This window comes from Peromyscus californicus, unplaced genomic scaffold, assembly GCF_007827085.1.
Source record: "Peromyscus californicus insignis strain IS unplaced genomic scaffold, ASM782708v3 Scaffold_5__1_contigs__length_169319896, whole genome shotgun sequence".
NCBI lineage: Eukaryota > Metazoa > Chordata > Mammalia > Rodentia > Cricetidae > Peromyscus > Peromyscus californicus.
This window is the reverse complement of record NW_026294573.1, coordinates 128,213,320-128,236,152: the sequence shown is the minus strand read 5'-3', so window position 1 is coordinate 128,236,152 and position 22,833 is coordinate 128,213,320. Positions and strand designations below refer to the sequence as shown.

Here is a 22,833-nt window from a genome sequence, read left to right as displayed (position 1 = left end):
ATACCTACTGATGTTTTGGATAGGTCCAAGGAATTTGTGTTGATTGAGGCTGTCCAGGTCCATGCTTCTTGACATTAGTGCTTTGGGTGAAAACACAACTAGCAAACAAATGAACAAATGTATTTATGTTTGAGCCTAATGTGATATTCATTATAGAAAGTAAGGGAAGGATTTTGTTTTAATCTTCATTGTGGTTCATTATCTCCTATACATTTGCTCAGATCAGCATTTCAGGTTATTTTAAATTATTATCCCTCTTTGTTGGTGCTGTGTACTTTGTGTGTGTGTGTGTGTGTGTGTGTGTGTGTGTGTGTGTGTATGTGTATGTATGTATGTATGTATATGCCTGTGGAGGTTGGAGGTTAACCTTGAGCATCTTCCTTCATCTCTTAACACCTTAATTTTTTTTTTTTTTTTTTTGGTTTTTCGAGATAGGTTTTCTCTGTGTAGCTTTGCGCCTTTCCTGGAACTCACTTGGTAGCCCAGGCTGGCCTCTTGAATTTACAGAGATCCACCTGGCTCTGCCTCCCAAGTGCTGGGATTAAGGGCGTGTGTCACCACCGCCCGGGAACACCTTAGTTTTGAAGCAGGATCTTTTGCTGAACCTGGAGGCTCACTGATTTGGCTAATTGGCTGACCCGTGAGTTCCAGGGCTCTCTGCAGCCCCAGCACTGGAATTACTAGATGTATGCCACTGTGCTTGGTTTTTTGTTTGTTTGTTTGTTTGTTTTTGTTTGTTTTGTTTTACACTGGTTCTCGGGGTCCAAATGCAGGTCCCTGTGCTTGCTCGTTCAGCTCATCCTTTACTCACTGAGCTGTCTCCCCAACAGTGTGTGTGTGTGTTCTCAAGTGGGTGCATGTACGTGTCTGTGCACATATGTGGATGCTAGAGATCGGTATCAGGTGTCTTTGTCGTCTCCCTCCACTTTACTCTTTGTTACAGGGTCTGTCACTGAACCTCCAGGGATCCACCTGTCTCCACCTCTACAGCTAGGATTCCATACATGCACCACTTCACCCTGCTTCTACATTGGGGTTGGAAATGCAAACTCAGTTTTCATGCTTGCACAGCAGACACTTTATCAACTGAACCATCTCTCCAGCCCTAAAATTATTTTTAGTGTGCCACAATGAATTGATTTTTTTTACGTTAGCATACAAAGTAATGAATTTCATGATGGCATCTTCATATCTCATTATATGTTACTCTCATTCTTTCCCTTCCCTTGTTTGTTTTGAGGTCTGCTAAATTTGGAATAGAAGTTTGTAGTGAATCCTGCACTAATCACGTATAACCATTCTTCCAGCTTATGAAGGCAAATATCTCCATCAAACAATTTAACTTAATAGTTACCAAAAAACCTACAAAGTATATTCAGTAAATAAGTCAGGCTTAAAGTTCTAATTTAACAAAAGATTTATTTTTGATTATATGTGTGGGTATGTGCACATGCGTGCAAGTGCCCACAGAGGACAGAAGAGGGTATTAGATGCCCTGAAACTGGAGTTACAGGTGGTTGTGAGCTACCAAACATGGATATTTGGAGCTGAACATGGGTCCTCTGCAAGGGCAGTATGTGCTCTTAAACCACTCAGCCATCTCTTCCCCTGCAAGTTCTAACTTTAGAGCCAGGCCGTGGCAGACAAGTGTAATCCTATTACTCCGGAAGCAGAGAGAGGAGAATGTCTCTTTCCTCCTTCTCTTCTCCTCCTCCTCCTTCTCTTCTCCTCTTCCTGCTTCCTTTCTTTGTGTGTGTATGTGGCACTACTAGACAAGTGCTCTTTTACCCCAGCTTGTTTCCGTCTTCCTAACCCCAGCATAACTCTTACAAATCATCGAATTTGACAGGCACAGTTATGTACTCAACGTCGTGTCAGCACCCGGGGCTTTAGAAGAGGGTTCCTACAAGTTAGAGCCTAGCTAGGGCTGTTCAGTGAGACCTTCTCTTAGAAATAAAATTAAGATAAAATAAAAATTGCTTATGTGAACTCAGCAGTCTACAGAAACATTGATTATTTAAAAAGATTCAGGCCACATGGTTAGAAAGGGGTGTGTGTAACCTGATACCATCAGATATTAAAATAAAATGAACTTTTGACATTGAGTAGCTCTGCTCTGGAGTTTTACATCAAGCCTGTAATTTGGAGGGCAGACCCGAGCTCAGCCTGCTTGGCTTGCCTCATTTGAAAGCTGTAGTCCATGCCCTTGACCACAGCTCTGCTTGCTGCAGTTGGTTTCTGTCACTGCCTGCCTGTCCTGACTCTCCCTAGATAGGCCCTAGTTTCAGCCCTTCTCAGTAGGGTTTGAAGATTGGAAGTTTTAAGATATTTTGACTTCAGGCCGTTCCAAAGGATCAGGAAGATTATGTATAACATGTAAGGGATAATTTCCATTGGTAGCTATCCAAGGATGTCAGCTTAAAAACAGAACTGTATAGTCTCAAGGAAGGCCTGGGTTCTGTGAAAAAGCCACTGTAGTGTTTGGTTGTGTTGTTGTTGGTGTGTGTGTGTGTATTAGCACACAAGTCACAGTGTGCCAAGGGTGGACAAGATGTGGGAGTGGGTTCTTTTGTTCCACTGTTTGAGTTCCAGAGATGGAACTTAGTTACCAGGTTTGGCAGCAAATGCCTTTGCCTACTGAGCCATCTTCCTGATGTGTGGTCTTGTTTCTGTCTTTTGACACAGTATCTCATGTAGCAAAGGCTGACCTCAAACTTGCTGTGTGTCTGAGGATGACGTGAACTGCTCCCTCCTGCCTCTCAACTCTCTCAAATGCAGGGGTTGCAGGCATGCACCACCATGCATGGCTGAGTATTAGGTCTTCCTACAGGTTGGTTGAGACATGTGCCATGGACAGTACAAAACCTGTGGGTAAGCTGAATTTCTAAGCAGGGGTATTCAGATGCTGATGGGAGGACCTAAGGAACCACAAATCCTAAACCTGGTAGTCTCATCCATGTGTTCAGTGCAGTGTCTTCTTTTATCCTGACTTTTAGAATGGCAAAAATAACTAATATTTTGATTCTAAGATAATTACTTGATAAAGATTATGTTGTTACCTTCTTTTCCTTGAGTTCTTTGTATTTGCTTTGAGATTAAAATTATTAATGTATTTTACATGTATTTTTTCTTCTCGGTGTGGTATGAGTTAAAGACCAATACTGGTTTTAACATTGCTAAGTAGTTACTCTAACACTATTTTGAATTTCTTTTTTTGTCATGTAACTGAAAAAAACTACCTTTTATTGACCATGCGCTATGTGGAAGGCATAGACAAAGCTCTTTGTATGTATGTCATTTCATTGATAAGGTGCGATGGTTCTGTAGCTTGTGTTGTCAACCTCATTTACAGATGTGGACATTGATACAGAGTGTGAGGGGTTTCCCAGAACTTACAGCTTTTCAAAAAAGATTGTATTGATGTGCATGTGTGTGTGTGTCTGTGTGAGTGTACGCAGCTGTGTGTAGGTGCCTTCGGAGGCCAGAGGAGGAGTTGGCTGCCCTGGAGCTGAGGCCCCTTGCTGTTGTGAACCTGCTGGTGTGGGTGCTGGGAACTCAGGTCCTCTTGAAGAGCAGGAAGTACTCCTAGCTGCTGGGCCATCTCTCCAGTCTCCTAAAGCACAGTTTCTAAGTGACCAAAGCTCAGTCTGGTGTGGCTGGAAGACTTCTTGAATGCGTAAAGAACCTGGGGGCGGGGGTGTATCTTTTGCAGTGCGGAGGATAGAACCCAGGTCAGTGTTCTGATGTTGGCCCCCACACCTAGTGCTAGTGTTAGGACGTACTTTTTGTGAGTCAGGGTCATGCTGTAGTCAGGCTGACTGAGCTCTTGCCTCAGCCCCTAGAGGCCTGGGCTCCCAGGCATGTATGTGCTCCTGACTAGGAAATGCTCATTCTCTCCCTTCCTCCACTAGTACCTCTGCTTTATTCTTTATCTCTGTACACCTCTGTGTGGGCTACTTCCTGTTCTACTTTGTTACCTTTCCCCACCAAACACTTGAATAGTCTTTGCTGGAATTTTAAGACTTTATCTGTTTATGCCTATTAACATCTGTATGTTCTTCAGAATAAGGAATTTAATACAAAGTCTGATCAGTTGAAGTTACTGATTTTAAATTTCTGCATTTACAAAAATTATTTCTTAATGTTTGTTTCTTTGGCTTTTACATGCCCTATAATGCTCTGTTTTTTAAGGCAGAGACTTACTTGTAACCTATGCCTTGAACTCAGGAACTCATGATCCTCTTGCCTTACTGAAGCCTGTGTGTTGAGATTATAGATGTGACCTACCAAACCCAGATACGCCGGTTACTTACATGGAGAGAAGATATGCTAAATTTACAAGGAGGGATTAGAAAGTTGAAAGACTGCTGAGAAACAGAACATACTAGTAAATAAGAGCTCCCCCAGTTCCATACTTAGTGACCTGACGACCTGGGACAAATATTGAACTTCCCTGTGATGTTTCACTGTCTGTGAAATGAGTTACCTCATCTCCTGTCCCCTCTTCTCATTGCTTTTCTGTTAGGCATTAGGAGGTGACAGAGATGAGTCCAGTTTCATTGCCGTCATCCAGGCTGCTCAGTTGAGGCATAGACGAGACATACAAAATGGGCTCTTGACTTCTTACAGAGAAGTCCTTTTTCTTTTTTCTTTTTCTTCCCTGCCCTTGGGATTGAACTCAGGAACTAAGTAAGGTATTTTAGGCAGTGTTCTGCCATTTAGCTATACCCCCAGTTCCTTGAAGAAAATTTTTTCGACACAGGGTCTTAGTAAGTCGCCCAGGTGGTCCTCAACTAGAGTTCTTTCTGCCTCAGTCTCAGTAGCGTGGATCACAGGTGTGCCACAGTCTCTGGCAAGGCCTCCTTTGGTGCTCTCCTTTTCCCTAGGAGACTGTGTCTTTTGTAGATAGTTCCATGTGTCTCTCCGCAGTCCCTCCCCACAGATGAGCAATGAAAACCCAAGCTGTCAGCTCACTACTTTTCCTTGAGGCACTTGCTGTAGGCCTAGAAATGTTTTCGGAGAGGAACCGTCCTGGCAGTGGTACAGTCTGAAAGGAGAGCAAAGGTTACAAGCTTGTACATAAAGAACTTGTTTATTGGAACCGTTGTGTTAAAATATGTGTTACTAAAAGGGGATTTATTGGAATATTGAAGATGACATATGCTCTTTTGCATATATAAATAACTTGATTTCTTCCTTCAGCTTATGTTCATTTTATTTCTCACAAGCTCTGGAATTGCCAGTTCTTATTTTTGTGTGTGTGATTTAGATTCATCTGCTTCCTTCTAAAGATATTATAATGCAGTTACTTTAAAAGCACCATAGCTGGGCATAGTTGGCGCATGCTTATAACCCTGGCTTTTGAGAAGTAGAGGCAGGAGGATGAGGAGTAGTAGGACAGTCTCAGCAACATAGGTCGTCTGAGGCCAGTCTGGACTATGTGAGACCCTGTCTCAGTAAGTAAATAAATAGACAGATGGGATCCTAGTCTACCTTGGCAGACTATAACTAATTTTGTAACCTTACTTTTTCTTTTACAGAATTTAAGAAGATTGTATTCATGTGCATGTCATAGAAGATGAATTCGTCCTCTTCTACTGTGAATGAAGAGCCTGATGCTCTGTCGGTAGTTAACCAGCTACGGGATTTAGCAGCAGATCCATTAAATAGAAGAGCCATCGTCCAGGATCAGGGATGTCTGCCTGGCCTTATTTTATTTATGGACCATCCCAACCCCCCTGTTGTTCACTCAGCTTTGCTTGTGAGTTGCTTTTAATATTTTCAGTCTTGATGTTTTAATTTTGCCAGTAAGAATTTTCAAAGTCCTTTGATAACATGGTAAAAGACTAAAGGACATTGTTAGATCATGCAGTCTGTATTTTGGCATATAAAAATATGGAAACTATGACATATGTGTAGTTCTTCAACACAAATGGCCACATGTTGATTTGGTTCTTTAATATAAATGGTAACTATATAACACATATAATAAAATGCCCTGGTACTTGGTATTTTCAGTTAACATGATGATCTATTATTTTTGTTTTCTTTTTGACATGGGATATTGCTGTGTTGACCAGGCTATTCTTCCAGTTCTTGGGCTCAGGTCATCTGTTGAGTGCAGACATATACCACCACACCCAGATCATTACTGTCTTTCCCCTCTCTCCTCCCTTAACCCCCCCTCCCAATTGTGTGTATAGCTGGGGCTCAAACCCAAGGCTTTATGCATATTAGACAAGCCTCCTATTACTGATCTATGTTCTTTGGCCCATCAGTTAAGAGAACTCTTAAGTTAAGAAAGGTACTTTTTAGTACAGGGGATTGAAATTGGCATTAAGTACTTTTTGTACAGAACTACAGCTGTCACTCAAGATACTTTTTTTTTTTAATTCCATAACAGCTTTTTGTTGTTGTTGTTGGGGAAGTAGATGGAGATAGGATCCCAGGCTAACCTAGAACTCACTTATCCTGGCCCAGCCTCCAAGTACTGGGATTACAGTTGTTTACAACCCCATTTGGTTCATAATAGATTTTAAAGATGTAACTCATGTGCCATCATAAAGTTCATGTGTTCAAAGTGTACACTTGAGTGGCTTTTATTTACAGAGTGGTATAGCCATCCTTGTAGTCAATTTTAGAACATTTAATTTTGTTCTATTGTTTTGTGGCATAGTCTTATTATATATTCAGGACTACCTGGAACTTGAGGTTCTGTTGATTCAGCCTCTCAAGTGTTGGGATTTAGAAGAGCATTACCACATCTTACTTAGAACCTTTCTATCACCCCAGAGAGAGTACTGTACTGGTCACCTCCTACTCCCTAGTGCCATCCCCATTGCTTAAGCAGCACCAGACTACATATTTGCTACTCTGCAAAAATGCCTATAGAGTTTTCATATAGATACAATGATATGCTATGTGACTTTTGTGACTTTTCTTTCATTTGTATCATGTTGGGACAGATATACCTCAACAAGTTTCGGTGCTTCATTTCTTTCTATGTCTGGATAACATTCTACTGTATGGACATACACCATTTTGTTTATTCATTCACTAGTTGACAGACATGCCACTCATTTTAATCTACGGTAAGGAGGACAGATAAGGACAGAGAAAATATACAGGCTCAAAGCTAACAATTAGAAAGGAGTTATGAGAAATGCGGAGCCTAGAGACATGGGAAGCAAGACCATCAGACAGATCCAGAATAGAGGAATTGAGGGACAGGTAAAAAATGGAAAAGAAAGGCAGCTGGCATGGAGGAGAGAGGTGTGATGGAAGTAACCGTTATACATTTTAAGGGATGTGTCAGTTGAGTGTTATTTGTAGACCGGACTTATATCCTGATTTAAACATTCATCATAAGCAATTTTCAAGTGGCTGGAAGTGAGTGTACAGTATACAGGGGTGACACTAAAAAGTCATTATGAAGGCTGGTCAGATGACTTGGCAGTTAGGAGCTCAGGCTGCTCCTGCACAGTACGTAGTGTGTGGTACGCAGGCATGCATATAAGCAAAATACCTAGATACGTAAAATAAAACATAAAAAATTGCAGAATCATGATTGCCAGTAAGATGGCTTGGTGGCAGGTGAAAGTGCTTGCCACCAAGCCGGATGACCTGAGTCCATGCCTGGAACCCACATCTTGGAGGAGAGAACCAACTTCTTCCGCAAGTTGTCTGGTGACTTCCAGGCATTGTGTTGTGGTGCAGGGGCATGTACACAAAATAAGTAATGTAAAAATTAAATGAAAAATGTAATGCTTTTGTGTGTGGTGGCTAATGCTGTCAGGTGTGGTGGCACACACTAACCCTGGTACCTGAAAGGCAGAGGCAGGCATATCTGTGAGTTTGAGACCAGCATGGTCTACATAGTGAGTTCCAGGCCAGTTAGCACTGCTGTTGAAGTGTTATTAGCTAGACAGTGAAAATTTGTTAAGACTTGAAGAAAAAGTTGTTACTTTTTTAAAAAAGGTCATTTGTGTAGGATTTAATTTATAGAAATTTAAAGGAAATTTAAAACTAATTTATTCCTGGGTATGGTGTCACACCTTTGATCCCAGCACTTGGGAGGCAGAGGCAGGTGAATCTCTGAGTGAATCAAGGTGAATCAAGGCCAGCATAGTCTATGTAATGAGTTCCAAGCTGGCTAGGTATACACAGTGAGACCCTGTCTGAAAACCCAGAGCAACAACAGACAGAAACATCAAACTAATTCTTAGAGATGTAGTGAAATATCTACAGATGAGATGTTCTCTAAGGTTCAGATATGACTGTGGACCAGAGAGAGGGGTAGAACCAGATTGTCGAGTGACTGGTGCTTATTGAAGCTGAGTGATGGGTACATAGGGTTCACCACACATTTTCTTTATGTGTGTGCCCCAATATTTCTATAACAGTTTAAAAGAGACAGGCTGGAAGCAGGAGGACGAGGAGTTAAAGGTCAGCCTGTGTCACATGAGTTGTCGCTTTAATCAAATAACTGGCAGAAACAGCAGAAGGGGAAGTTTCTTTTGTCTCAGGTTTTCAGAGGGATTTACTTCATGATGGGGAAGGCATGGCAGAGCAGCTCAGTTCATGCGTTCATGGTGGTGACCGCGTGCATGCATGCGTGCGTGCTTGTCTGTCTCCTTATGTCCTAGTGACTGTCAAGTTGAATGGCAGCCAGGATTGGGTATAACCTTCAAAAGCTCCCCGCCCCCTGCAGTGATCTAGCCAGACCTTCTTAAAGGATCCACAGCCTTCAATAGTGCTACAAACTGGATCAGCTCTTCAAAACATGGCCCTTTGCTGGGGGACATTCCAGATTCAAACCACATCAGTAATTTCTGTTTGGTTTGTTTTGTTTTGGAAACAGAATCTCTACTATATGTAGCCTGTCCTGTCTCATCTCCCTTAGTTTGGGGTTACAGGTATGGCACCATCACATCTGGCTGTGAGTAGGTAATTTTTTGAGGAGGATTTCCTAAGTATAGAAACTAGGAAAGGCTGTTTACTGCGGGAGAGGGTGAAATTGCTCAGCAGTGCTGAGAACTGCTTAGTGCAGTAGTATTGGTTTGATATGATCCTGTGACTGGATTATTAAACTACTTTTCTTCCCACTTCAGGCCTGCTATAGGCTCTGAGAGCCTAATAGCTGGATTTGTCCAGGGTTGATACTTGGGCAGGTAAGTGGGACAGGATGACTGCAAGGAAGTTAGGCTAGGGTCATGGCAAGAGTGGTTAAAACGGTGAAATAGAAGAGTTGAAATAGAAGATAGAACTAATGAAAACCTAGAGGCCCGTGGGTTGAGGTTCTAATAAGGATGACAAGCAGGCCTGCATTTTAATAGTTCCTCTTTCATAATACAACTTCAGAACTTTAGTTCAGTGGTCACTCTGTTTGATAAGCTGCATTTTAAATTTATTTGTCCACTTTTATCAGATGCTTTATGTATGATATGATATGTCCCCTTCTCTTCTCCCATCTTTGTTTTGTTTTCATTATATACTTCTACGCGTTTCTACTATATGTGTACATACGTACATTTGCTTTAAACAGCGAGTGTCCTTTCAGTCTTTGTGCAGGGGATACTCAGGATTGGACTAGAACCTCACACATGCTAACCAAGCACCTAGCTAACGCCCTAGCACTCAGTTAGCTTTGAAGTATATTAAATTTTTTAAAATTCAGTTTGATTTTGTCTGTGACAGGATCTCACTAGATAGCCTTGGCTGTTGAGACTCACTGTATGAGATCAGGCTGGTTTTGAGCTCCCAAGAGTCCTGCCTGCCTCTGCCTCTCAAATCTTGACATTATAGGCATGTGCTACCACACCTAGTTTCAAATATTAAGTCACTTGAGAGTTTGGAGGATTTCTTTGGAATGCTGTTGCCCTGTAGTTCAGGCTTGTCTCCAACTCTGGTTTGTTTTGAGTCAGGGTTTCATGTAGCCCTGGCTGGCCTGGACTTTACTTTGTAGACCAGGCTGGCCTTGAACTCACAGAGATCTGCCTGCCTCTACTTTCAAAGTGCTGGGATTAAAGGCATGTGCTCCCATGCCTGGTATTGCTTTCGACTATTAACCCCCCTTGTTTCCCTTTCTCAGAGCTAGAATTGAAGGTATGTGCCGACACATTCAGTTTCAAATGTCTTTTCTATTTATTCTCATCTTTACCGTTTCTGGTGTTCTTCATTCCTAAACATAGACTGGGATTTATACTACTGTCCTTTTCTTTCCTGCCTGAGGATTTTTTTTTTTTTTAAACCTTTGCAGTACAGGTTTGCTATTGTTTTCCTATACTTAAAAATTATTGCTGCTATTTGTCTCCTGGCTTATATGTTCTCTCTTCTTCTTTTTTTTTTCCCCATAAGGTCTCACTCTTGTAGTCCAGTCTGACTTGGAACTTGCTATGTAAATCAGGCTTTCCTGGAGTCATGTTGGTCTGCCTGCCTCAGCCTCTGGAGTGCTGGAGGTTCAGGAGTGAGCCGCTACATCAGGCTGCCAGCTTACATGATTTCTAATAAGACAAGTGCTATACTTTCTTTGAATACTTTTTGTATGTCTGTACATTTATTTGTGTGTGTGTGTGTGTGTGTGTGTACATGTGTGTCATGGCTCACTTGTGGAAGTCAGAGACCAGTTTTCAAGAGTGGGTTTTCTCCTTCTACGGTATACTCTGGGACTGACCTCAGGCTAGGAATTGAACTCCAGTCATCCGGCTTCCATGGCTTGTGCCCTTTTTTTTTCCTGAGCCATCTTACTACCCTGATAATGGCTTTTATGACTTCATCTGTGAACTATATTACTGCTTTTCAGGAAATGGTTGATAGGTGTATTAAGGATTTTGTGGGTTTTTTTTAATTGTTATTTTACTTGGAATTTGTTGAATTTCTTGGGTCTGTGGGTTTAACTCTTCTGAGATTTAGGAAATTTTCACCCGTTATTTTTTCATAGGTGTTTATTTTTAATTTTTACTGGAAGTCTCCCCCTCCCACTTTTCAGGCCCACATAACATTGCATGTATTGTCCTGTGGACACTGCTGCACCGAGCCTTTATGCCCCTTTATTCAATCTGTTTCTTCCTTTCTGCACTTTATTTTGGCTGGTTACTGTTGCTGCCTTTTAGAGTCCACTGCTCTTTATTCTGTAATATCTAAACTGCGTTTGTTTCAGATCTGTTTTGTCCTGTAGAAGCTGTTTGCCTTCTTAATGGTTTCCACATCTCTTCTCCCAACTTCAGTTTCCATCCCATCCTCAAAATAGAGAGCATAGATTAATAGCCTTTTTTCATCTTTTTCTAATTCATAATCTCTATTTTGCCTTGATTTGTGTCTTTTGGTTACTTTTTGCCTCACTATTCTGGATATAGGTTACATTTACCTGCTTCTTTTCTAATCTGGCGATTTTCTCCTTATGCCAGATATAAAAATCGTTTAATGTGTTGGTTTTTGAAAATTGTTTTAAGCTGAATGTGGTGGCAAACATCTTTAATTCCTGCACTCAGGAGGCTGAGGCAGGTGATTCTAAGTTCAAGGACAGCCTGGTCTACAGAGTGAGTTCCAGGACAGCCAGGGCTACACAGAGAAACCCTGTCTCAAAAACTTAAAAAAAAAAAAAAAAATAGTTTAAAATATTCCTATAAATGCTGTTGAACTTTTTCCAGTGTTGCTTTTAGGTAACTTGGGGCTAGTTTGATTTTTCAAGATGCCTTGGCTTTGTCGGGGCATGTGCAGTCTGATACCTCCATTGCTAAGGTGAAACACATCTAAGCATTCACCCTGATGCCTCATGTGTGCTCAGGTCTTTGTTCCTCTGGCAGATGTCATCCCAAACTAGTCTCACCTCATCCTGAGCTCTGGGGTTTGTTTAATTTACTTTCTGGTGGTGGTATTCCCTCACCACGTGGCCTTTTATGCTTTGCATGTACAGATTGATACTCAGACATAGACTCTCTGGCCCTCTCTGTAGATCTTTGGAATTCTTGCTGTTTGGGACCTTACTGTGTGCCACTTCCCTGCAAATATGACTGCTGTGACTTCTTCAGTCTTATGTCTGCCTCACAAACTCACAAACCACCAACCCCATTTGAGTTCCCCTCTAGTGCTACCATCTTGAAATGATACCGTCTAGACTGTGGCCATGTTTGCAGTGAAGGAAAGAGCCCATTCTAGGACTTACCTCACCCCTTTTCTCCTATGAACACAGCTATATGCTGCCTCTTGACCAGTGTCTGAAGCAGGCATCGAGATAAGTTTCTGCAGGCAAGGGCAGTTTGCAATCAGGTAAGTCTTTATTAGGTGAAACAGAAGTCACAGCTGTAGCAATTCCAGGAAGAAAAACAGGCGCTTGAGTTGTGGCCTTTATAGCTGACACATTTGTAATAAAGACCTGGCAATTTTACTTGAAAGGCAAAAGGCCCAATAGAAGGTGAAAGATAAGTAGACTTGAGATGGCTTTGAGTTATGGTGATGAAGTCTGTAGATGATACCAATGTTTAAGTATAAAGGCAAACAGCCGAACAGCTCCAAAGAAGTAGCATGTGAGGGAAATAGTGGCAAAAATGTGCTTATGGTAAGAGAGAACGTGCCTGGAAAACTTAGCTTACCTCATAAATACAAAACTGTGACCATTAGTTCATCTTTAATTTTCATTTTATTTATTTTGATGTTTTGAGATAGGGTCTCCTTCTATAGCCCAGATTATCCTGAGACTTCCTATGCAGTCAGGATCAGCCTCTGACTCAAGCAAATCCTCCCGCCCAGTCTCCTTCCTGGTGAAGTTGTAGGCCTAAGCACCTATGCCTGGTTTTGTTTGTTTGTTTTTCCAGTTTAAAATACTTTTTTAAGATTTATTTTTAATGTATGTATGTATGTATGTATTTATTTTGAGACAGGGTTTCTCTGTGTAGTTTTGGTGCCTGTCCTGGAGCTAGTGCGCCACCACCGCCCGGCTCCAGTTTAAAATACATTTGAAAGGTGTAGTAAAACTGGAGTCAGTTAATTTTATAAAGTTCACTGTATGCTTTGTCCCCCAGCTGTTTATTTTAGTGAATGTGTAAAAAGCATCCAGGGAAATGATGGCCATTTGAACTACATTTTGAGATTAATAAATGAAATATAGTTCCTTGTAGCCTTGTAAAGATGAAATGTAGAACAACCTAATTTTGACCTTGTAGATAGGTTGGAATGTTCATTTCACATTCAGTTACCACAGCCCCTAGTAGATTATTTTGAATGTTACATTTGAATGAGAATTTAAAATCAGTTGATGCTGAAAATAAAAACACTTATTTTCTTTGTCCTTTTCCAGTAAGTTATAAGTGACCTTAGTTTCACGCAGTCTGGATGTGTAAATTGACTCTTGTTTCTGCTGCAGGCTCTCCGGTACTTGGCTGAGTGTCGTGCGAACAGAGAGAAGATGAAGGGAGAGCTGGGGATGATGCTAAGCTTACAGAATGTCATCCAGAAGTAAGTACGACAGGCAGTGTCCTTGGAGGCAGAAGGAAAATGGGTCTGTGTAAGCTGATTGATGACTCAAATTTACTGAAATTTTATTTTCTTTTTTAAGTTTCAAATATTATTTAGAAATTTTTACTCTAACAAAACATAGACTTCTGTAAGTTTTATGTCCAAAAATATTTTGCTAGTGAATATTAGTTTTCTGTGTAGGCTGTCCTGGAACTAGCTCTGTAGACCAGGCTGGTCTTGAACTCCGAGATCCACCTGCTTCTGCCTCCTGCGTGCTGGGATTAAAAGTGTGTGCCACCGTACCTGGCTGTTAATAATGATAAACATGGCTATTTCCTTATAAATATGTTTGTATTTTATTTAAAATGTTGACAACTGTCTTGTCATTTTGGGGATATTAATAAGTATTCGATAATTAGCTTCTCTGTCCTGTATTACAGTGATAATCCTAGGACATTAGCAACTGATGTGGCAGAAACAGGGCAACAGAGGTTTTTGTGCAAATTTCACAACAGCTGAATATCCATGGCTCTAAGTGTCTGTCAAACATTTCCCTCCCACTGTGTTTTCTAATCCATTAACTGCTTATGCATTTATGCTGTGAAGATTCAAAATCCAGATATTTCCTGTTGGCTAAAAAAGGATATCAAGAAGTCACTTATTCATAGGCCATTGCCTCAAAATGAAAGAATAGTATATATGTGTGTTTATTTTATTTTTGAGACAGTCTTCACATAGCTCAGGCTGGCCTCAAACTTACTCTGTAGTCAAGGATGACCTTGAACTACACAGATCTTCGTGCCTTCCCAGAGTGCTGGTATTGCAGGTGTGTGTCACCATACCTAGATTTTGTGGTGCAGCGGATAGAACTCAGGGCTTCATCCATGCCAGTCAAGCCCTTTATCAACCGAGCCACATTCTCAGCTGTGTGTGTGTGTGTGTGTGTGTGTGTGTGAGAGAGAGAGAGAGAGAGAGAGAGAGAGAGAGAGAGAGAGAGAGAGAGAGATTATAATTTTTTTTTTTTTTTTAAGAAAAAGTCTTACAGCTTTATAAAGTACATGAATTGCTTTGCTAGCAGAGCAGCCAGATTGCTAATCATAGTAAATGATCTGTAGTGGGATATCATGGTGCATTGTTCCTGTTACTTCATCTGGCTTTACTCGGAGGACCCTTCATCATGGGCATGTAAATTCAGAGTTTCTTTTGGTGAGTTGTGAATCTGATTGAAAGCTTATGGAAACATAACGTGTGTGTGTGTGTGTGTGTGTGTGTGTGTGTGTGTGTGTGTATGTATCTCAACAAATCAGTGGCATGTGTATTCCTTAAATAGGCATAGTTATTGAAGTTGAAAGTAAGTGGTACAAGAGAGATATGGAAAATTAGATTTAAACCTAGTATTAAAGCTGGGAGGTGGTGGCACATGCCTTTAATCTCATTACTCCAGAGGCAGAGAGGTAGGTGGGTCCCTGAGTTTGAGAGCAGCCTGGTCTACAGAATGAGTTCCAGGACAGCCAGGGCCACACAGAGAAACCCTGTCTCAAGAAAAAACAAAACAAAACAAAAAAATGTTGAGAGCCAGGTGTTATTACTCATACCTGAGACTCTAGCACCCAAAAGTCTGAGGCAGAAGGATTGCCAGGAGCTAGAGTCAACTTGGACTCTGGAGACTGCTTCTAAAAGCAACAAGAGATGGCTCAGTGGTTCAGAGTGCTGCTCTTCCTGAGGACCACCCCCATGGTCACTCACAACTATCTGAAATGCCAGTTCTAGGGGATCTGAGCCCCTCTTTTGGCCTGTGTGGGTACCGCATGCATGTAGTGCATAGACATACATACAGACAAAACATTCATACACATAAAAATAGTAAAATGAGGGCTGGAGAGATGGCTCAGCCGTTAAAGGCTAGGCTCACAACCAAAAATAGTAAAATGTTAAAAAATAACCCAGAATAATGTTGAAAATTAAAATACATTTTACATTTGAATTTTAAAAATTTAGAGTGAGCTCAGGTAACATACACTTAACTGATAAAGTAATTTCTTAATCTTGTTGGCTCAAGGATGTGGTAAAGTGTGTGTCTGTGGAAAAGATACATGGACAAAGTAGGGAAACTACTATGAAGTTACTAAGAGAAATTGAAGACATTATCTTGGCAGGTCACCAGGGAAGAAGATCTAAGATAAAGTTAGAAATGCGGATTAATGTCTTAGACATAAAGAAGGCTGGAACAGCATTGGGCAGAGAAAGTCTCCAGATGCTAGGACACTTTGGATAAGAAAGGAACAGATGGGCAGTAAGATTACAGTGTAGACCTGACAGCCATCCCAGTGGGCAGCTGCATGCAAGCAAAGAGTGCCTTCTAGATCAGTCCTACACTTACTAGGGGCTGCTTGGGAAGAACATCACCTACCCTTGGATTTGTGATGCTTCCAAAGCTGCTGTGCTCACTGCTATGACTATAGCAGAAGAACAGTCCTTTATTTAATTTATCTAAGTTTACTTTTTAGATTTATTTTGCATGGGTGTGTGCCTGGCAGTAGAGGTCAGAGGACAGCTTGAGTAAGCACCTTTAACTGCTGAGCTATCTCATGGGCTGTAAGACTCTGTGTGTGTGTGTGTGTGTGTGTGTGTGTGTGTGTGTGTGTGTGTGTGTGTGTGTTCATGTGCTTGCACAAGCACACGCATCTGTCTGTTCAGGCCATCATATTCAGAGCCTTGAAGGTGAATTGGACCCAAAGACATCCACTAGATCGATCTGTGATCAATCTGTGTTGGTGGGTCAGATCTTCCTGCCTTCTTTGTCATTAAAGCCTTTTTTTTTTTGAGGGGGATCCAAGCAACTTCTGAAAATGACTTATTTTTTCTTTAAATAAAGTATACATTTGTAGGACAGTATGGTGATTGCTTGCTCCACTAATAATAAAACATTTATTACATCATACCCATTCTAATTTGGTCCCACAGCCTTTTTAGTAGTGGAGATACAATGATTGATAAATAGATAAGACAGACAGACATTGCACTTCATTTGGCTTCTGTAGATCTCAGTATTTGAAGGTTCCCTTTCAAGCTTCTTATGTGTTGATTTTTTTTTTCCTAGCTCCTCTTTCAAGCTTGTGGAAAGTCATTTCTGTTCACCAGAACAAGCATTAGAAGCATCTGTATTTGAATGCTGTGTTAACATAGCTGGTCTAGTCAGCCTAGTCATCCTGGTTACCGCTACCTGCGAGAGAGTTAGAATTACAGGCAGACTGTCATGTTACCTGGCATTTCCGTGGGTGCCGAGATCTAAATTCTGTGTCTCACTCTGGCATGCACGTGCTCTCCCTGTTGAGCTGTCTTCCTGGCTCTGTTAATAGTTCTTTAAATGGCATTGTTAATGTGCTTGCCAGCAGTTTCTATCTCATTGGATTTTTTTTTTTCAAACATTGAAAAATTTCTGCATTGCAGCTCTCTGCCTCTACAGTTCACCTTTAGAAATAACTTAAACTACCTGAATCGATAGAAAAGAAATGGTTTGAGCAAAAATTGTGGAATAGAGAAATTTGGTAACCCGATCTTGTTGATTTTCTGTTTAATGATTTTAATTAAATGTACTTTTGTACCATGCTAGGATAGATTCTGAATCTCAATGAATCATGTTTTAAATGAAATTAGGAGATCGTTACAGCATAGCCATGCATGATGGCTCATTATGAGTGTCTTAGTTAGGGTTTCTATTGATGTGAAGAGACACCATGACCAGGACAACCCTTTTTTTTTAAATTTTACATACCAACCACAGTTCCCCCTCCCTCCCCTTCTCCCGATCCCCCCACCCTCCTCCTCACCCCTTCTACCACTCCTTAGACAGGGTAAGGCCTCCCTTGGGGAGTCAACAAAGTCTGGCATACCCAATTGAAGCAGGACCTTGATACCCTGCATCAAGGCTGAGCGAGGTATCCCACCACAGGGAATGGGATCCAAAAAGCCAGTTCATGCACCAGGAATAAATCCTAGTCCCACTGCCAGGGACCCCACAAACAAATCAAGCCACACAACTGTCACCCACATTCAGAGGGCCTAGGTCGGTCTCATGCAGGTTCCCCAGCTGTCAATCCAGAGTCTGTGAGCTTCCACTAGCTCAGGTCAGCTGACCAGGACAACTCTTAAAGAAAAACGGGGGGCTGGCTTATAGTTCAGAGGTTTAGTCCATTATTATCTTGGTGAGAAGCATGGTGGTGTGCAGGCAGACAAGGTGCTAGAGAAGGAGCTTCTTGATCTGCAGGCGGTAGGAAGGGAGAGGGACACTGGGGCTGGCTTGAGCACTGGAAACCTCAAAGCCCACCCCCAGTGACATACTTCTTCCAACACACCTGATTGTGCCACTCCCTGGGAGCCAGTGGGGGCCATTTTCATTCAAACCATCACAGTGAGGTAGAGAAAGTTAGCCTGGACTGTGTAAAAAGTTGAGGGGAGATCATACATACTAGATGCTTTCCCTGTATTATTAATGATGCTTATTCTTTCCTTTTCATTTGTTAGAGTCTTGGATTATAGATTGTTTAAGTTTATGTGGCCAAGGAGGACCTTGGACTTCTGATCCTCTTGCCTCTACTCCTTGAGTACTGTTATTACAGTGCAGTGTCACTGCACCTTGTTTATGTGATGCTGGGAATGTAGGGCTCCGTGCATGTTAGGCAAGCACTCTGCCATCTGAACTACATCCCTAGTTCCCACTATTGATTATTCTTAGACTCACTGGTGTTGCTTTCTTATTGAACAGGGTTTCAAGATGAAACAAAACTTACCAAAGTGGAGAAGTAAAATTACAGAATCAGCGAAAGTGACTTTATGCGTTTCTTTTCCAGGACTACAACTCCAGGAGAAACAAAACTTCTGGCTTCTGAAATCTATGACATCCTTCAGTCCTCCAATATGGCTGACGGTGATAGTTTTAATGAAATGAATTCACGTCGAAGGAAAGCTCAGTTTTTTCTGGGAACTACAAACAAACGTGCCAAAACAGTAGTTTTGCAGATAGACGGTCTCGATGATACGGTACGACTTGTAGATGTGCTTCATAAGATGGCAAGGGAAATTGTATCACCACTTTCTTTACAGTCACTTGCTAGTGTTCTCTAAGAAAAAGTTGCAATATTAATATTTTATACTCTTGACAAAAGGGACATCTTACGTTAAAAATATCGGCTAATCAGCCTACATAGCAGTTTTAAATGTACATGCTCTTAATACTAGGGCTTAAAGAATATGCAGTATAACAGATGAACTGACAGACATACAAGAAGCAGAGGGGTCTAATTAGAGCTGTGCATGATTTATATAGATGAGGTATAACTTACTAATGTCGGCAATGAGATAGGACAGACACCGTTAGGTCCTGTAGGCATTAAAAGAATCTCTGGTTAGCATTAACTTTTGAGGGCTCATCTGTATTGCAGCATGTATCTGTGCATCACTTTGTATATATCCTATCGAGTGGATATGTGGTACTTTGCTTATCCATTTATCAACTGATGGACAGGTGAGTTGTTTCTATATCTTGGCTCTTAGAAACCTGCTAGGAGCATGCGTTTATACTTTTGTTGTTGTTTTTAAGCACATGTTAATAGCCTCTTGGGTATATACCTAGTGACATTGCTCAGGCATATGGTAATCATTAGTTTAATTTTTAATGAACTCTCAGATTGTGCACTGTGGCTGCACAATTCTACATTTCAGCCAGCATTGTATGAGGGGCCTAGTTTCTCCATGTTTCATGAGCACTAGCTATTTTCCAGCTCTCCTGGTGGATTTGAAGTGTTGCTTACATGGTTTTGATTTACTGTTTCCTGATAACTAATGATGGTGAGCAACATTTTAGAAATGTATTAATCGTTTTTTTTTGTTGTTGTTGTTGTTGTTTTTTTTAAGTGGTTGAAGTGGGGTTTATTGTGTATGTATTTTAAGTTATTTCAGATTTATATTTGAGGGAAATGTTCATTTCTTCGTTTTAAATGGTCTTTTATTGCTGAGTTCTCTGAATGCCGTCGGTGCTTAGACTTGAATGTGAGTCCTCTATAAGGGCAGATCCACTTTTAACCACTGAGCCATCTCTCCAGCCCCCTTTTTATACATTTTGTTAAAACCATCAATGAAGTCATTTGGCCCTGGACTTTGCTTTGTGGGCAGTTTTTTGACCATTAATTGAATCTCTTTACTTGTTTTAGGTCTATTCATCTTTTTCTCCCCCCCCCCCCCCCCCCTTTTAAAAGTAAGCTTTAGTTGTTTATGTCTTTGTGGTATTGTGTACATTTTGTTGAGGGCATGATATAGTTATTCATAATATTTGTTTGTATAAGCTGTGTCCTTGATCCAAAAATGCAAATTTTGAAATGCTTTAAAATCTAAAACTTTTTTTTTAAATATCAGTATGATACTCAGAAATGTTTGGAGTTTGGAGAAATTTTTTTAATTAAAATTTTACTTTAGATTTTATTTCATGTGTATGAATGTTTTGCCTGCGTGTGTGTATGTGTACCAAAGGCTGGCACTGGATCCCCTGGAACTGGAGTTCGAAAGGTAGTAAACTACCATGTAGATGCTGGGGGAATAGAGCCTCGGTCTTCTGCAAGAGCAGTGGTTGCTCTAATCTGCAGAGCCATCTCTCCAGCCCTAAGAATTAATAATTTTTTAATTTGTTCAGCTAGTGAAGTTTACACAAAAATTGTAAAATCTGGGGAAAACTCCCAGATCTGAAACACTTTTGATCCCAAGACCAGGTAAAGGATACTTAGCCTTTAATAACTTTATTTCTGTAAGGTTGGCAGTAATATTTCCTTCCTTATTCCTGAGTTTAATTGGCTTTTTCTTGGAAGTTAAAGGTTTGTCAACTTCATTGATCTGTTCAAAGAATCAGATGTTCTTTTTTTTTAATTTCTTACCTTTTTATTACATTTTAATTTTGGGGGTGAAGTGCACATGTTAAGGCCAGAGGACTAATTACAGAGTCAGCTCTCTCCTTGCACCATGGGGGTCCCCAGGAGCAAACTCGGGTAGTTAGACTTGATAACAGGCACTCTTACCCTGTGACATCTCATCAATTCTGTGGGCTTGGATTTTGTTTGTTTTGAAATCTGGTCTCACTTTGTAGCCTAGGCTGACCTTGAACTCAGGACTTTCACCTCAGCCTCAGGAGTGCTACTGTGCTGGGACTAAGAACCAACTTTTTTAAGGGCACCAAGTTTTTATTGAGAAGTAGAGGAACAGTTCTCGGCAGCAGGGAGTAGTCCCAAAATGGGTTGCTAAGAACCCCCCCTTTTTAAAAAAATTTTTTTTTATTTTATAATTTAATTTAATTTTACATATCAGCCACAGATTCCCCTGTCCTCCCCCCATTTCCATCTCCTCCAGGGCAAAGACTCCCCTGGGGATTCAGTTCAACCTGGTAGATTCAGTCCAGGCAGGTCCAGTCCCCACCTCCCAGGCTGAGCGAAGTGTCCCTGTATAAGCCCCAGGTTTCAAACAGTCAACTCATGCACTGAGTACAGGACCCGGTCCCACTGCCTGGATGCCTCCCAAACAGATCAAGCCAATCAACTGTCTCACCCATTTAGAGGGCCTGATCCAGTTTGGGGCTCCTCAGCTGTTGGTTCATAGTTCATGTGTTTCCACTGGTTTAGCTATTTGTCCCTGTGTTTTTTCTAATCTTGGTCTCAACAATTCTCGCTCATACAATCCCTCCTCTTTCTCGCTAATTGGACTCCTGGAGCTCCACCTGGGGCCTGGCCGTGGATCTTTGCATCCAGTTCCCTCAGTCATTGGATGAGGTTTCTAGCACGACAGTTAGGGTGTTTTTGGCCTTCTGATCACCAGAGTAGGTCAGTTGGGGCACTCTCTCAACCATTGCCAGTAGTCTATTGTGGAGGTGTCTTTGTGGATTTCTGTGGGCCTCTCTAGCACTTTGCTTCTTCCTATTCCCATGTGGTCTTCATTTATCATGGTCTCTTATTCCTTATTCTCCCTCTCTGTTCTTGATCCAGCTGGGATCTCCCGCTCCCCCAAGCTCTCTTTCCCTCGACCCTTGCCCTTCATTACCCCCACTCATGTCCAGGTTGTTCATGTAGATCTCATCCATTTCTCTGTCATTGGGCGATCCCTGTGTCTTTCTTGGGGTCCTGTTTTCTAGGTAGCCTCCCTGGAGTTGTGAGTAGCAGTCTAGTCATCTTTGTTTTACATCTAGTATCCTCCTGTGAGTGAGTACATACCATGTTTATCTTTCTGAGTCTGGGTTACCTCACTCAGGATGATTTTTTTCTAGATCCATCCATTTGCCTGCAAACCTCATGATGTCATTGTTTTTCTCTGCTGAGTAGTACTCCATTGTATATATGTACCACATTTTATTTATCCACTCTTCAGTTGAAGGGCATCTAGGTTGTTTCCAGGTTCTGGCTATTACAAACAGTGCTGCTATGAGCATAGCTGAGCAAGTGCCCTTGTGGTATGATTGAGCATTCCTTGGGTATATGCCCAAGAGTGGTATAGCTGGGTCTTGGGGGAGATTGATTGTCAATTTTCTAAGAAAGCGCCATATTGATTTCCAAAGTGGTTGTACAAACTTGCATTCCCACCAGCAGTGGAGGAGAGTTCCCCTTGCTCTACATCCTCTCCAGCATAAGGTGTCTTCAGTGTTTTTGATCTTTGATCGCTAAGAACCACTTTTTGATAAGGGCTTCTCTCATCTATGAATTTGTTTCATGCTTTTAATCTGTTATTCCGTAGTTGCTTCAGAGAGACTGTTCCTTTTCTCCTTTTCATTTTCTCTCTCCTTTCTCTACCCCCCCCCCCACAACAGGATCTCAGCTCACCAAAACTAACTCCTCATTAGTGCAACTTCATTTCCAGCTCTCATTTCACATGTCCAAAAGGCCTCGTTTTATGTTTGTCAGAAATGCTTTTGTTTTTGATGGACGTTTTTGATCCACGGTGACTTTACTCCACTGCACTTGAAGATAGCAGCACACTGTCCTGTGTTTGGATTTTCTTGTATTGAGAACTCTGCTCTCATGTCTGCTGTTCTCCTGTCTTCCTCCCCACTGCCTGCTTCCTTCCGGAGGATGTTCTCCTTTGTCACTGTTTGATTGATGTGGGCTTCCCCTTTCATATTTGGAAGCTGAGGAGAGTGAAGCTAAGGGTCTTTCCCAGGCTAGCTCTAGGGTACACAGCTTTCTGAGGGACAGGGCTGTTCCCAGGGGTTCCAGTTTGAAGCTCACAATCTAGCAGGAGCTCAAGCTTCCAATTTTGTTTCAATTTTATTCAATTTCTTGGCTTTGTGGATTTAAATTTGTGGCAAATTTGGATTGACTTTTTATTTATTTTTTTTAAAGATTTATTTATTTA

At 41.4% G+C, this 22,833-nt stretch overlaps 1 protein-coding gene across 3 annotated transcripts in view; it reads left to right on the top strand.

Moving 5' to 3' along the window:
* The window catches only part of Armc1 (armadillo repeat containing 1), a 32,055-nt gene that overhangs the window by 2,026 nt on the left and 7,196 nt on the right, over window positions 1-22,833 (top strand). For all 3 annotated transcript variants that reach the window (XM_052716066.1, XM_052716068.1, XM_052716067.1), the window contains exons 2-4: window positions 5,541-5,761; window positions 13,361-13,452; window positions 18,303-18,492. In XM_052716066.1, the coding sequence (XP_052572026.1) occupies window positions 5,579-5,761; window positions 13,361-13,452; window positions 18,303-18,492 (465 nt within the window). In that variant the 5' untranslated portion in view covers window positions 5,541-5,578. The remainder of the gene's footprint in view (window positions 1-5,540; window positions 5,762-13,360; window positions 13,453-18,302; window positions 18,493-22,833) is intronic.